This window comes from Cimex lectularius, unplaced genomic scaffold (assembly GCF_000648675.2).
Source record: "Cimex lectularius strain Harlan isolate CLEC.00 unplaced genomic scaffold, Clec_2.1 scaffold1, whole genome shotgun sequence".
Lineage (NCBI taxonomy): Eukaryota > Metazoa > Arthropoda > Insecta > Hemiptera > Cimicidae > Cimex > Cimex lectularius.
The window spans coordinates 513,275-527,568 of record NW_019392813.1 but is presented as its reverse complement, the minus strand read 5'-3'; the positions used below and the strand labels follow the sequence as shown (position 1 = coordinate 527,568).

The 14,294-nt window shown below is 34.8% G+C and overlaps 1 protein-coding gene across 4 annotated transcripts in view; it reads right to left on the bottom strand.

Moving 5' to 3' along the window:
• Positions 1-581: 581 nt before the first annotated feature.
• LOC106661050 overlaps positions 582-14,294 on the bottom strand; it is a 39,583-nt gene continuing 25,870 nt past the window's right edge. For 2 of the 4 annotated variants that reach the window (XM_014384172.2, XM_014384154.2), the window contains exons 2-14: positions 9,298-9,472; positions 6,905-7,026; positions 6,619-6,787; positions 6,276-6,559; positions 6,054-6,220; positions 5,158-5,297; positions 4,969-5,095; positions 3,094-3,231; positions 2,867-3,031; positions 2,729-2,807; positions 2,454-2,664; positions 2,240-2,364; positions 582-2,125 (exon numbers count right to left, since the gene is read on the bottom strand). In XM_014384172.2, coding sequence (XP_014239658.1) covers positions 921-2,125; positions 2,240-2,364; positions 2,454-2,664; positions 2,729-2,807; positions 2,867-3,031; positions 3,094-3,231; positions 4,969-5,095; positions 5,158-5,297; positions 6,054-6,220; positions 6,276-6,559; positions 6,619-6,787; positions 6,905-7,026; positions 9,298-9,455 — 3,090 coding nt within the window. In that variant the 5' untranslated portion in view covers positions 9,456-9,472 and the 3' untranslated portion in view covers positions 582-920. The remainder of the gene's footprint in view (positions 2,126-2,239; positions 2,365-2,453; positions 2,665-2,728; positions 2,808-2,866; positions 3,032-3,093; positions 3,232-4,968; positions 5,096-5,157; positions 5,298-6,053; positions 6,221-6,275; positions 6,560-6,618; positions 6,788-6,904; positions 7,027-9,297; positions 9,473-14,294) is intronic. The other 2 variants (XM_024228350.1, XM_014384162.2) reach the window with 1 other exon arrangement.

Sequence of the window (14,294 nt, the reverse complement as noted above, 5' to 3'; positions counted from 1 at the left end):
TACAAGATAATGTTAACAAGGTGATTTTTGATTTTATAGTAATGATTAATTTTATTTATTTAATGTTGAAAATAAAATTTTTATTTTGTTAATTATTGGTTGTAACTTGTGTAAATATTTTTCTGTTTGTCACTCGTGCATAAATGGAAATATTTTAGTATCAACCGTCATCTTTTCAATTTAACACTCACTCAAAAGCTGTTCCAAGCTCAAAGGAGAACTAATTTCAAATGTTATTGTAATTCATATTTTATTACTTGTCTTCTAAAAATAAAGAATTAATTTATTACTACAATGTTTTGTTTTTTAATCTTGATTTTGTATAAGTTCAACTCTGCACATTTCCAGAATAGTTCTGCTTTAGGTTTCAACGATCCCGGTTCATATAGCCTCACGAGCCACACTGAGTTTGATTGGGTTAGTTAAGACCAATTAAAACAAAATAATCAAAAAAAAATATTATACCTTTATTATTCTGTAATGCAATACATTTTTTAAAATATATTACCCACGATAAATAAATAAAAGTATACTATTAGAAAATTTTTTTTTTTATCAAACAAATAAATTTTTAAACCCACATTTTCAATTTGAAAATTTAATGTATTTACAAAATGTATATATAATTTTATATATTACAATACTTACACAAAGAAAATTGATCCAATTCTGAACTTTGAAGTTTCTTGGGGAACTTGAAATTACTGGTTAACAAATATAATAATTTTTAAGTTGCTTTCATGGCACATGTTAAAAGGAATATACTAACTTGAACATCAGAATAGTTCTAGGAATGCAATTAACTAGTAAATGTGATGAAAAACACAGTTTTGTGCTCATTAAAAAAGAAATATAAAAAAATGATCCAGTTTTACTTAATCAGTTAAATTATTTACAAACAACTATCAGTTTTTTATTCATTAGAATCCTTTTCTCTTGACTAATGGGACATTGACTTTTTGCGGAAGAATGCCATTATTCTTCTGACGAATATCTTCGACTTCTGCCCTTGATAAGTTGATGATGCCACCGTCTGATAGCTTCACTCTATACCGATAAGTACCGTCAGGATCACTTCCTACTGTTAACATTCCTTCGATAGTATCGGGAGAAGAATTGATCGGGGCAGGTACAGCCCTCTGTTGGGCTCTATTAGGACTGTTAAACAACGCCCTGGGCGTCATCTGCCTTGGGGAAGTCATCGCCCTGTTGTTAACGGGTGTTGTCGGAGTCCTCATCCTCGTCATCGGGGAGGTAGGCGTCCTTGCTCTAGGACTGTACTGGTATTGCTGACGTGGAGACTGTTGTCGAGGAGATCTCTGCCATGTTTGCTGCTGCGCCCCAGCAGCTGGTATAGGCTGAGGCATGACTACCTGCTGTTGCTTCATCGGAGATGGCATTACAATTCTTCCTCTGTTCTGAGGGAACACTGGTGTTTGGGGCATTGGTACACGGACATTTTGTATCGTTACAGCCCTCTGCCTTGTTTCTTGCGTAGGAAATGATCTTGGCCTCTGTATCCTCATCGGCGTCACCGAACTCTGGTTAGAGACCGGTACCAACACCTGTTTTTTAACTTCTGGCATGTGTAAAAGAGATACTTGCTGAACTGTAACCTGCTGAGTTAATGACTGAACATTTGTAATTGTTTTCTTAATTTGATTTGCACCACTGAGGACAACATCATCATCTTTATCTTCATCTGAGCTTATACATATCACATCATCGGCTTTTTCTTCTTTCATTTTAGCAAGGGGTACGACTCGAATCGAAGGTGTCGGTGTGTCTAACTTTTCAATATTATTTTTATTCTCAGCCTTAGCCATGTATGCGTTTAGTTCAGAAAGCGTAGGCTTTGTCTCTTCGAAGTCAACCTGTTTGGAACCTGCCTGTTGAAAACTTTCATTAACACCCTCCGATGCCATACTACTATCATTATTTTCAATAATGCTATTGCTGGTACTATTAAATTCCATTTTTTGTTCTTTTGACTCTTTGGCTTTCTTTTTCGGCCCCCTTCTACGCCGTTTCTTATGATTAGCTTCCCAGTCCGAATCGCTATCAAAAAAGTCATCTGCATCGGAATTGAAACCCTTAAAAGACATTGTCACACTTCTTCTTTTCCCTATAACAAAAATCGCAAATTTAAAGATACCGGTTGTAACGACTGAATGATTTTTATTTAAAAAAGAATGATAAATAAAGGTCAATGTTACGAGACATTGAAAAAGGCAATTACCTAAGACACAGCTACTGCTTTCTCCCAAATCTCCAGATTCGTTGGGATTAGATTGCACTGTCTGTACCACAGGTTTTTCAGTTCTTAGCCAAAGGTTCAGCATATTGGTGAAATATTCAGGAGGCCTTAAATAAAGTTTAAAAAAAAAATAAAAGGACAATATTATTTTCAAAAATATATTATTCAGTAAAAAGTAAATAAAATGTTAAATCACCTGTTTTGGTAATTGTTCCATTGCTGGTACAAAGCTCTCAGGCCGTCACATTTTATCCTGTACGACCTCGCTTCCTTTTGGTACTGATTCAATTTTGTCACTAAACTAAAAAGTTCATTCTCCTTAGATTCCTCGATCAGAGCGATAAGACTGTCTAAGTCGTCGGCAATCAAACTGAATGTTTCCGACGGTGCGACGTTAATCTGTTGCTCTAATAATTTTTAAATAATTATTTTTTAAATAGTTTAACAATTATTAATATATTTTTTATATACCGTCTTCATCCCAAACAGGAGTGATGTGGAATTTTTGTAGTTTAAAAACACAGCCCTCTGGAGTACGCCACTGCGACAACTAAAGAAAGTTTGTCAATTACATGTAAAATTTAAACAGCCATTTTTTTTATTACGTACAGTTTTATTTAAAACTTTCGTCTCCTTGTATATCCTGATTTCTGGCAAGAAAGGAAGTGATATGTACTTACTTCCCTCAGCGTCTTTACCAAGAACGACAGGTCGGATACCCTCAACAAGTGGATTTTCTTCATTAAATAAATCTTGGATTGTTTTATTTGTATGCTGAAAATTATTGTATTAGACAGATAAAGACAATTTTGGGATTTTATAGTAAAAATATTTACCAAAAGGTTGTTGCAAAGAGATTTCACTATATACACTCTCTGGAAGAAACTTATTTCATGGAATCTCTTTTCGGTTAAGGGATTGGTCAGTCTAATAACATCCCAGAAATAAGGTTCAATACCTATTTTTTCATAAACCTAAAAATGACAAATTAAATATTTTAAATAAAACTAAATGGACCACATTCATATACATTGGGAAGGAATCATACAAACTAATTCAAGAAATTAGCCACAATCATAAAAGAAAAATTACTAAAATTGGCCATTCACGATCGCTCCTAGTTTAGTCACCAAATGGTGCAACGCCGTTCTAAAAACTTTGTCAATGGCAAAACTCAACTTGCGTGCCCGGCTATGCTGAATATTCAACCGTCCAAATTCTATCACGCCACTCCAAACATTAACAGCGCATTCGTGAATGGGAAAGCCTGGCGTGAATGGTGGAATATTGGAGCGCTGGCTTGGTCGTGAATGGAAAAACCCGCGTTTTTTCTGGTGCAGTCTCCGTCTTTCTGTCACTGAGCAAACATCTCCATTGTACATTCTCAAAAAGTCAAAAATGTTTATGCTCTATGGGCAATGACATCCAATCGAGATTTTATTGTTGACTTGATTGAATTGTATGAAAATTTACCATGTTTATGGAAGGTGGTGGACAATGATTACCACGATATTAATAAAAGAAATTCGATTCTCAACCAGTTGGTCAACGTTTTCAAAACAAAGGATACAAATGCAACGAGAGATGCGGTATTGATAACCCCTAAGCATTGAGCAGAAATCGTAGTTGAGAACTTAAGTTCTTCATAGTTCATCCCTGTAGTGAGAAATCGTAGTTGAGAACTTAAGTTCTTCATAGTTCATCCCTGTAGTGAGAAATCGTAGTTGAGAACTTAAGTTCTTCATAGTTCATCTCTGTAGTGAGAAATCGTAATGTGATTGCCAACCTTTCATGTAGAGTGATGATTTCTCTCATGACTGTCTTTTGTTTTCTAATCAAGGGGGTAATAAACTGGAGTAAATATAAATAAGACGTTAATCTTTTTTTGTAAGGTTTTGGTTGAAATGAAAAAATAGTGTCACAAGGGATTTGAATCCACGACATTCGGCTAAATACGCTGCTGCACTAACCACTTGAGCTATCGTGACTTCAATAGTTCGATCCACTCGGGCACCAACTCCCCATCTTAACCTACAACCTTTCAAATTTTCCCTCTTTTTGCCTTTTTTGGTGTCCAAGAGGATCGAAGTCACGATAGTTCAAGTGGTTGAGCAGTGGTGTATTTATCTGAAGGTCATGGATTCAAATCCCGCTCGTGGCACTAGCTTTTTTATTTCAACCAAAACCTTACAAAACAAGATTAATTAATTGAAAGGAGTAATTTGGTCAATAGACACTAAATATAATGAATAAATAAGATGTTTCATCCATCCTTAAATAGTTCCTCCAATCAGCGGGTTCAAGGGAAAGATCTTTCATCAAGCTAAGGGTATTACGGCTTTTGTTCAGGAGCCACTTCTTACCCCATTTCCTCTTTGGTTTTTTGCTTTTAATATATAAACAAACAGCAGCACAAGAGATTGTCATCCATTTTGAGAAGGTAATTCACCAGATGACGTTCGGAGTGATTGGCTGTGGAGCAGCCGTAAATACCTCCTCAAATTTCAGGCACTCCAAATGGAGCTGTAAGGCTTGGCGCGGATCCTTTTGGAGCGATCGTGAATGGCCACCTTAAGACAAAACATCGACAAGACCAAACCACTAAGGGGAAAAATCTGAATATACACACTAACATGAATCTAACAATCTCACAAACTGTGTTAACAATCTCACAAATAAAATATTGTTTTGATCTGATGTAAAAAAAATACCTCTAGCCTGTCATTGGACAAATAAAACACTCCAAGCCACTCTTCTATTTTTCTGCTCAATTTGCCAGTCCACACTTCATACGGCATGAGAGGAGATTCATCGAGAGAAGCACGCTTTATTTCAGGACTGAAAAATCCATCTCAATGTTTAATTTTTGCAGATAATTTTAACCTAATGTGAAGATATACCTGAGCATTGAAGTCATAAGAGTCGTGAGGGTCAATGACTCCCTTGGCATCAACAGCATCCTTTCAACCTCGTACTGTGTCATTTCTTCGACATTTAAAACTTCAAATGTAAGTTTTAAAAAATGGCCAATTTCTGCAAGCTAGAAAATAAAGACTTCTTTTATTTAATGACAATATAAATAATACATTACAATTAATAAAAGTTTTTAGTTGAGATTAAAAAGTCAATGGCACGAGCGGGATTCGAACACACGATCTTCGGCTAGATACGCCGTTGCTCTCCCACTTGAGCTATCGTGACCTCGATCCACTCGGACACTAATTTCCCATCTCAACCCCACCATTTGAATTTTCCCTCCTTTTTGCCATTTTTCAAATGTCGTGTAATCGGATTGGATTCTCGACGACAAATGAAATGGCCATGGAGAGCTTTAGTGAAGTATACTTCATTGTAAATCATTAAATTCACTAATTTCGTGGTCCGCTTGACCAATTAATATATTACAATTAATTAAGGTTTTTAGTTGAGATAAAAAAGTCAATGGCACGAGCGGGATTCGAACCCACGATCTTCGGCTAGACACGCCGCTGCTCTACCACTTGAGCTATCGTGACCTCGATCCTCGATCGGGAAATTAGTGTCCGAGTGGATATATCAATTGGTCAAGCGGACCACGAAATTAGTGAATTAATAATACAATTCTAGCATAAAGCAAAATTGTACACTGTTCACCCTCTAATGGGGCAAATCATCTCTTAAAAATTTGTGTTTTTTTAGGTGTTGTTAACATAGAGAAGTGTGGATGTGAATGTACTTCATGAATGCCAACTTGTGCTTAATTAAGTAGTCAAGTAGACATGAAGAGATGAAAAACATGAATTATTTAAGACTTTACCTGCCACATTTTCCTTATTTCTTGTTGAATCTCTTCAGTAACAAGGTTCTCTCTTTCCCAGCTGAGCATCTTTTGCTCCAGTTCCTTTGCCTCTTCACTATCATCCGCTTCATCTTCCTCATCAACCTCATTTTTTAAAACTTTTTCCAATATTTTTGACTGAAAGACTGAATAGAACCGGTTTTATTAGTTATCTCAAGTTATTTTATTAATTGAAAATACCTTTGGTAGTGTAATAAACGACAGATGATGAATATACTGTAGAATTGTTACTGTCTTCGTCAAAATCACCACTGTTACTTTCATTTTCTTCCATATCGTTCATATCCTCTTGGTCCTTTTGATTTTCCTGGTCCACAGGCGCTTCTGCCTCATCGTTTTCCTCATAATCGTCCAAATCTACAATCTCATTTGGAACAAAGGGCAAGTTTTGTACTTCGTTATTAACGACGTCGACCTCCTGATTGTTGTCAGGGTTTTCTCTGTTTAACTTATCCAACAAGGGTCTAAATAATAAATAAACGTTAACGCTACAGCGTAACATTACAAATAAAAAATTATGTACTTGGGAATTTCCTGCAGCCTTTGTTCCAGTTTATGTTCCATAAGTAATCCCTTTTTAGTTATCCTATGTTGAACACCCCAAAATCTGTAGCAGTTTTCAAGAAGGAGCCTCATATCCTTAACAAAATCGCTTAGCCCGTTATATTCACCCTCTTCCAGTTTTCTTTTAACTATAAATAATTTGTCGATAATTTCGGTTTATTGAAATTTAATATCAATGTTATAAAAGTATTGAATGGTGTTTGATTAAATCGATATTATAATATTTGTTTAAAAAAATTGCCTACCTTCATAAAGCCACATGGGTTCCTTCACTATTTTATAGTATGAAGACATCCCAAAAGAATCTGGATTCGGCTTCTCATAAAAGGGTTGAATATTCTTCAATTTCATTATGGCCTGCAGGATCCTGAAACAGATTTTATTTATTTATTTATTTTAAATGACGAGGCTCATTTCAGAAATTACTTTTTTCTCTAAAAATTTGATATATTTATCCTTTTTGAAATTCTGCCAGGTGAAAAGTCACAATCAGGAATGAGTCAATGTTTGTGATAAGGATTTTTGTATTATTCTCGTTAAATCATCCACGAAATTAGTTTTATGTTTTAACTTAACTTCAGTTAATTGTAACAGTTTAAGTTGAGGCAACTGTGATAAGCACGAGCGGTTAAAAATGTTGGCAGCGTCCAAGGGCCAGGTCAAATAGGATCTTGCAAGTCAGTCTGAGACACGAGTCTGGAAAGAAAGGATCGTGCTAAACCCAGTTTAGGATTGGCCTTACCCATCTGACACATGGATACCTACTTTTAGGCCAAAAGCCACGAATGTATCCCATTATTAGAAAAAATTACTCGTTGTGTCATATTTGATCAAAGAGAGCAGGGAGCAAGTAGGCATGACTCCGGATATAAAGACGGTATTTGGGCGGACGAGTCAATTGTTGGGTCCCATGTTTCCTAACACGTTTTCCCCAGTGTTCACAACGTGGCGAAATAAAGGCTTTACGCAGATCGGCGCATTCACTCCCTTACTTTTCTTTGCGCTTTGGTGTGTGCTCGTATTGTTGGATTCTCTTTTATTTTGGGGTTTAGGTGCGCTGGATTGCAAGCTTTTCAATTATATAGTCCATTTATTTTATTAGAACACCGAAAAAAATTTGAAAAAAATTTATCTTTCAACAATCTTGAATTTTCGTAAAAACTTTATTTTTGTTTCTTTAGTTACACTTTTCTCATCATTGTTTGTAACTACATTACAACTTTTTTAAATTGTACATTGAAAACATTACAAGATGGCAACGAGGTCCTGGAAGTGAAAACTCACCAAAACAAAAAGAAGAGAGTAAACTATATTTTTATAAATTTTGAAGCTTGATTTCCAATTGAATCGTAAGAGAATAATTTTTGTTTTTGTCTGTTTTACTCTTTGCTGGATACAAAAAAATCTCAATCAAATCAACCTAATTAGTTGCTTTCGGGAACATCACAAATATAACTTAGTAATTCCCTAATTTCGTGGTCTGCTTGACCAATTAATATATTACAATTAATTAAGGTTTTTAGTTGAGATAAAAGAGTCAATGGCGCGAGCGGGGGATTCGAACACACAATCTTCGGCTAGATGCGCCGCTGCTCTACCACTTGAGCTATCGTGACCTCGATCCACTCGGACACCAACTTCCCATCTCAACCCCACCTTTTGAATTTTGGCAAAAAGGAGGGAAAATTCAAAAGTGGGGTTGAGATGTTCCAGTTGGTGTCCGAGTGGATCGAGGTCACGATAGCTCAAGTGGTAGAGCAGCAGCAAATCAAGCCGAAGATCGTGGGTTCGAATCCCGCTCGTGCCATTGACTCTTTTATCTCAACTAAAAACCTTAATTAATCATAATATATTAATTGGTCAAGCGGACCACGAAGTTAGTGAATTTAATGATTTACAATGAAGTATACTTCACTAAAGCTCTCCGTGGCCATTTCATTTGTCGCCGAGAATCCAATCCGATTACACGACATTTGAAAAATGGCAAAAGGAAGGAAAATTCAAAAGTTCAAAAGATGGGGTTGAGATGGGAAGTTGGCGTCCGAGTGGATCGAGGTCACAATAGCTCAAGTGGTAGAGCAGCAGCGTATCAAGCTGAAGATCGTGGGTTCGAATCCTGCTCGTGTCATTGACTTTTTTATTTCAACTAAAAACCTTAATTAATTGTAATAACTTAGTTATGTTTCCAAAAGGAATTCAATATTGTTATGATTATTAAAATAAGTTGATTGTTTGTGTATATGTAATAATTGTATTTAGTTTTAGTATTTAGAATAATTTTAGCATTTGTATTTTTACATAATTAAAGTAGTAGTACTGGTTGTAGTCATTATTTATAATTATAGTAATTATTATTTATTGTTGTTAGATTTATATGGGAGATTTGTATTTTTTGAAACAATTTAAAACATAATGTGTGTATAATGTTATTTGTTTTTATTAATATATACTTTATACCATTTATTACATATTACATTAATTAACCGTATGGAGCCCCTTTTCAAGGATATGGACAAAAACAATTTGCATAAATACATCTGTGGAAACGTCCACAACCCCCGGGGGGTTTTGTAGAAATTATCTTTTGTTGCTTGTCATTTAAAAAAATGTTTTATCTAATAATTACAAAGGAAAATACCTGTTTGCATATTCGAGTTCTTGGGAAATCTCGAAATTCTTCCCTTCTGTGGCCTTCGGGGGGAGAGGGTCGTAAACCTCTTGGACGAGCTTCTTTTTCTTACCCCTTTTGTGCCCACCCTCCTCTGGGTGACACCCTCCTTCTGTCTCCAAATCCATCTCTCAATCATCTGAAACTAAATACAAATAAGGGAACTTTTTTTTAATAATTGAGCCACAATTATGTTTGATACACTTTTTATATTATCAGGTAAAAATTATAATTTGTGATTTGTACGTTTATACGTGTTTTCTGACCGATGCGTTTCGGCTTTTTCCAATTATCACTAGTTTTATTGTCTCCATGACCAGTATCAGAAATGACAAAATCTAGTTTTTTAAACATAATTTTCCAAAAGTTCTTTTAAAAATTAAAATTTAACTGCAGCGTTAATCAAACAGCCAAATATTTGTAGATTTGAATTATTTCTGATTTTTCATTTTTAAATTTCCATCTTTCATTCAGCCAAAAATTTCCTTTGTTATTTTGAAATTTTTTGCTTATTAGTGTTTACTTGTTTTCATAAGTCACAATACATTTCTTTTATTTTATTTATTTATTTATTTTGTAACCATAAGGAGAGCCAGTCATACCAGGTCCGCTTTAATTTTTCCTGTTGACAATTCTAACACCAGCTCGAATATTCTGATAAATTATCTATAAAATATGGCAAAGAGCGAGAGGCTTAGAATTCACCTTGTTTAAAACCCCAAACGACACTAGCAGCCATTCCGAAAGCCTTTCACCACAAGATTGCAGACTTTGTGCCCTCATAAAGTAAAGTAATTCTTCACATATTCTCAATTAAAAAGCCATGGGGTGGGCCAAGATTCGAACCTAGGACTCCTAGTGTGGCAAATAAAAGGAGGATGCCCTAACATTTATGCCCTCATAAAATAAAGTAATTCTTGTCATACAGAAGGGTTTAACATCCAACTACCTGCTGGGTGTCATGGACAGGAGGTCAAATCACTATACAATACTTCTTTCATACTATTCTCAATTAAAAAAACATGGGCTGGGCCAAGATTCGAACCTAGGACTGCTAGTGTGGCAAATAAAAGGCTAACATCTGTGCCCTCCTCTTAATGCCCTAATAAAAATTTATAGGACGCGCCCAAAGTGTACTTTGAAAAAAAGGGGCATTTCCGATCTATGGATAATAGATTTATAGAACGATAAAAAATAAAATAGTCTGTTTGTTCAAAAAGCTCGCAGTGGTCGTACTGCGTCAATATGAAAGTATATAATAAATAGCGTGATCCAAGTCCTGGTTTATCAGATATTTTTCCGATCGGCCTGGTCTCCCTATCTTTAATTAATCAAACGGCGACCTTTCTGAGAAATTTAATTTATAAAAGTAACACCGAGCTATGTACTTTGCTGGGGTTTTCATATGTCATTACATCTTGGCTGATTTTATTGGTGAGTTATTAAATTTAAATAAAACCCAATTAAGAAAAAAAAAGTTTATAGGAAGAGAGAGAAGAAAAAAATTACATTTTAACGTAATACAAACAAAGACGGGGCGTTGAATACCATAACGCAAAGGAGATGTGCTTTGATGGTTTAGCCTATTCAGCTAGCGCTTTTTTTATAGCAGCTGTAAAAGATTGGGAACAAAACAAACGTTACAAAAACTGAATCAAAAACATATGAAAGAATGTAATAAATAGACAATCAACTTATTATTATCGTATAAAAAGTAGACATTTTCAAAATTTTTTTCCTATAATAGAAAAAATAGTATAAAAACAATCAACTGTAATTAAAGTCTTATAATAATAGATCAAAAAATATCAAAATAAAACTTCTTTACCCACGACAAAGCCAGATAAGACAATAATTTAGTATCCCTTTCCCTGAAAGATTGACAGAAGTACGGAAAGAACTAGTAACGCTATTCTTAAAAATATTAAATGTTATTAGAAGGGACTGTTTTTATATATATTCGCAATTATTTTTTCTGAATCACGTACAGCGTTTTTGAAAGTTTTATTTCATGTTTCGTGGCATTTAGAAGCAAATAAACCCTATTTTATTTTACATATTTACAAAATATTTTGAGGAATTTCCATATTTATCTTAATTTACATATTTTGTCCATATTTAATATAGTAAACAACAAAATTATTGAAAATCCATTATATTTAGTGGTCCGATTGACCAAAATACTTTTTTCAATTAATTAATCTTTTTATGTAAGGTGTTGGTTGAAATGAAAAGTTAGTGTCACGAGCGGGATTCGAACCTACGACCTTCGGCTCAATATGCAATTGCTCTAATCACTTGAGCAGCTAACTTCATTTCAACCAAGACCGTACATAAAAAGATTATTGAAAATAAATAAAAAGTTAACAACGTAAGAAGGGTTTGAGAGAATTACAGATTTCAAGATGTAAAGAGAAAATTTCGAGGAAAGCCCGACCCGTCATGGTCAGAAACGAATATGTATGTGCATCTGGAATTAAATTTTCCTGGAAGCTCACAAATCGTCGCCTCTGCTAACATCGGACTGTTAAATGTTCCCATAATCCCGTTCCATTTCGAGACTGGAGACATCACGTTACGAACTAGATATATTTATAAAGCCAAAAGTTAAATCAAAGATGAACGTAATTTTACTTTCGAAAATTTAAAAATGTACTCTATTTTGAAAAATTTTGAAGGTTTAATTTTTTTAATACGTTTTTCATATTTTCCAAATGTAATTACACTTGCATAATTTCTAAATAATTTTTCAAAAAATGCGTTTTTATTTTATACAATTTTTTAGTACTAGAAAGACATTTTTATTATGAAAATTTAAAAACGTTATTTCAAATATGTAACTACACATGTCCGGAGCATCGGACCAAAAGTGTCATTATTTTTAGTTACCAGACTTTTATTTATTATTTATTTTATTATTTAAGGATCAGACACACACCAACTACCTCGCCAATCTACTAATCTCCCTAACTCCCACAGATCAATCGGCCTACAGCCCGACCTTGGAAAAATCCAAGAAAAGCCAAAAAATCATGCTCCGAAATGTAATAGCAATAGAAAAAATACCATCCAGAATACGGCTTACGAAGTTTTCATTCGACCGTTCACCAGGCGTCTGTACCCTGGTGTATTACTGGATATCGCTCAAGCTTTCCACCGGTTATGCTGAAATCCCTTACCCGATATCTTCTGCTTCATTTCCGATCGCTATTTCCAGGTCACATAAAGTCTACATTTATACTGTCCGAGTGTCATAGGGGAACACACTTGCTCCTTTACTTTAAACCATTTATAGGACTGACCTACAAACCCACCCAATAACCTTCAACTTGCTCTCCTTAAAGACCCAGGCATAGCAATCCGTAACCAACAAAACCATCTCCTCGAACACTGGCTCTGGCTGAAAAGACACTACTAAACAAGAAAAATTAAAACAGTGATACTACATGGACGTACTTAATTGATCTATACGACAAACCGTATCCAAGTCCTACAATTTAAAAACCTGAGAACAAGAGTTAAAGCTTAAGTTCTTCACTCGGATCCATTGGACAGTTTACAGCTATATTCCAAGCTGAGGTCCATGCAATCCAACTGAAGAGGAGCACATAAGAAGCTTGCTTACACGGGGGGGATCAGCTTTCTGATATGCAATCTTGTAAAGAAGCCCATATTGTAACTAATGTATTAGTTAACAGAGGAAAACCTCTCACTGACGAAGTTAGATCGTGCTGATTTATATCATATTTTGGAGAAAAAAGGATTTAAACCAAATTTAGCCTGACAGATACCGTGGTTGTCTGCTCAAGTCTACTAGCTTAGCTACTATAATCTATCAATCATATTAGTCATTACTTTATAATTATAAAAGAGGGTGTTTATAATTCTGTGTCAGGGAATTTGCACAAGAGTTGATAAAAAATCAAATAAAAGGTGCACGGATTTGCATTTTTTCGTGCAGTCAAGCAGCTGTAAAGGCACTACCGTCAAACGGTGTTGTTTTGCCCAGACTTAGCCCATTTTTTAAAAAACTGTTTTGTTCCAAGAAAATATAAAATTTGGACCTTTAGGTTTGGAATCAGGTCCAATAATAACTCTAGCGCCGTGATTCCCAAAGTGGTCCCTACCCGGTATCATTCAGGGGGTCCGTGAAAAACCAAAATTTGACCCTGAACGTCAAGGTGGTCCGCGCGAGGCTTAATAAAAAACAATAAAATTGTGATCCATTTTTATTATTATGGAAGTTAGCAGTATTGTAATACTCGGTAACGAGTAAGAGAACTCATAAGATAAGCAGTAACTAGTACGACTAAGTAACTGCCGTAACTTGTAACTGTAACCGTGCTAACGAATAAGAAAAAGATTCTTTTGAGATCGTGAGATACGGTCTGGTGTGACGTAGGTCTTAGAAAAACATTTTCTTTATCGTGGCACGTTTCAATCTTTATTGACATCATCTTCAGGGCCTGGGATTTATAAACATTGTTTAAATTTTACAAATGCATTTATGCAATGTTAGAAATTTTAGATTCAATCGAAGTATTTGAACTCACAAAGGTGTTTGTTTTCTGTGTTACGCAGTAACAGTGGTTTGTTGCAAATAAAACTTTTGATATATACATTTTCTTATATCATTCCCTTTTTAACAGACAACAGTACGGGCGAGCCGAAGAAAAAATGCTGACAATACTACGTTAATATTTGAAATATGGCTTTATTTTATTATCAGGAAATAGTACTTTACCTATGTCTTCTATGTAATAATGTCAAATGATTCAAAGAAACCTTCCAAGCTTAAGGAGCATTTAATAAAAATCCATAAGGACAAAAAAAGATAAGAATTTAACATTTCTTCAAACTTAATTATTCAGAAATCGTGAGATGCGGTCTGGAGTGATGTAGGTTTCAGAAAAACATTTTCTTTATCGTGCCAACGTTTCGATCTTTATTGAGATCATCTTCAGGGC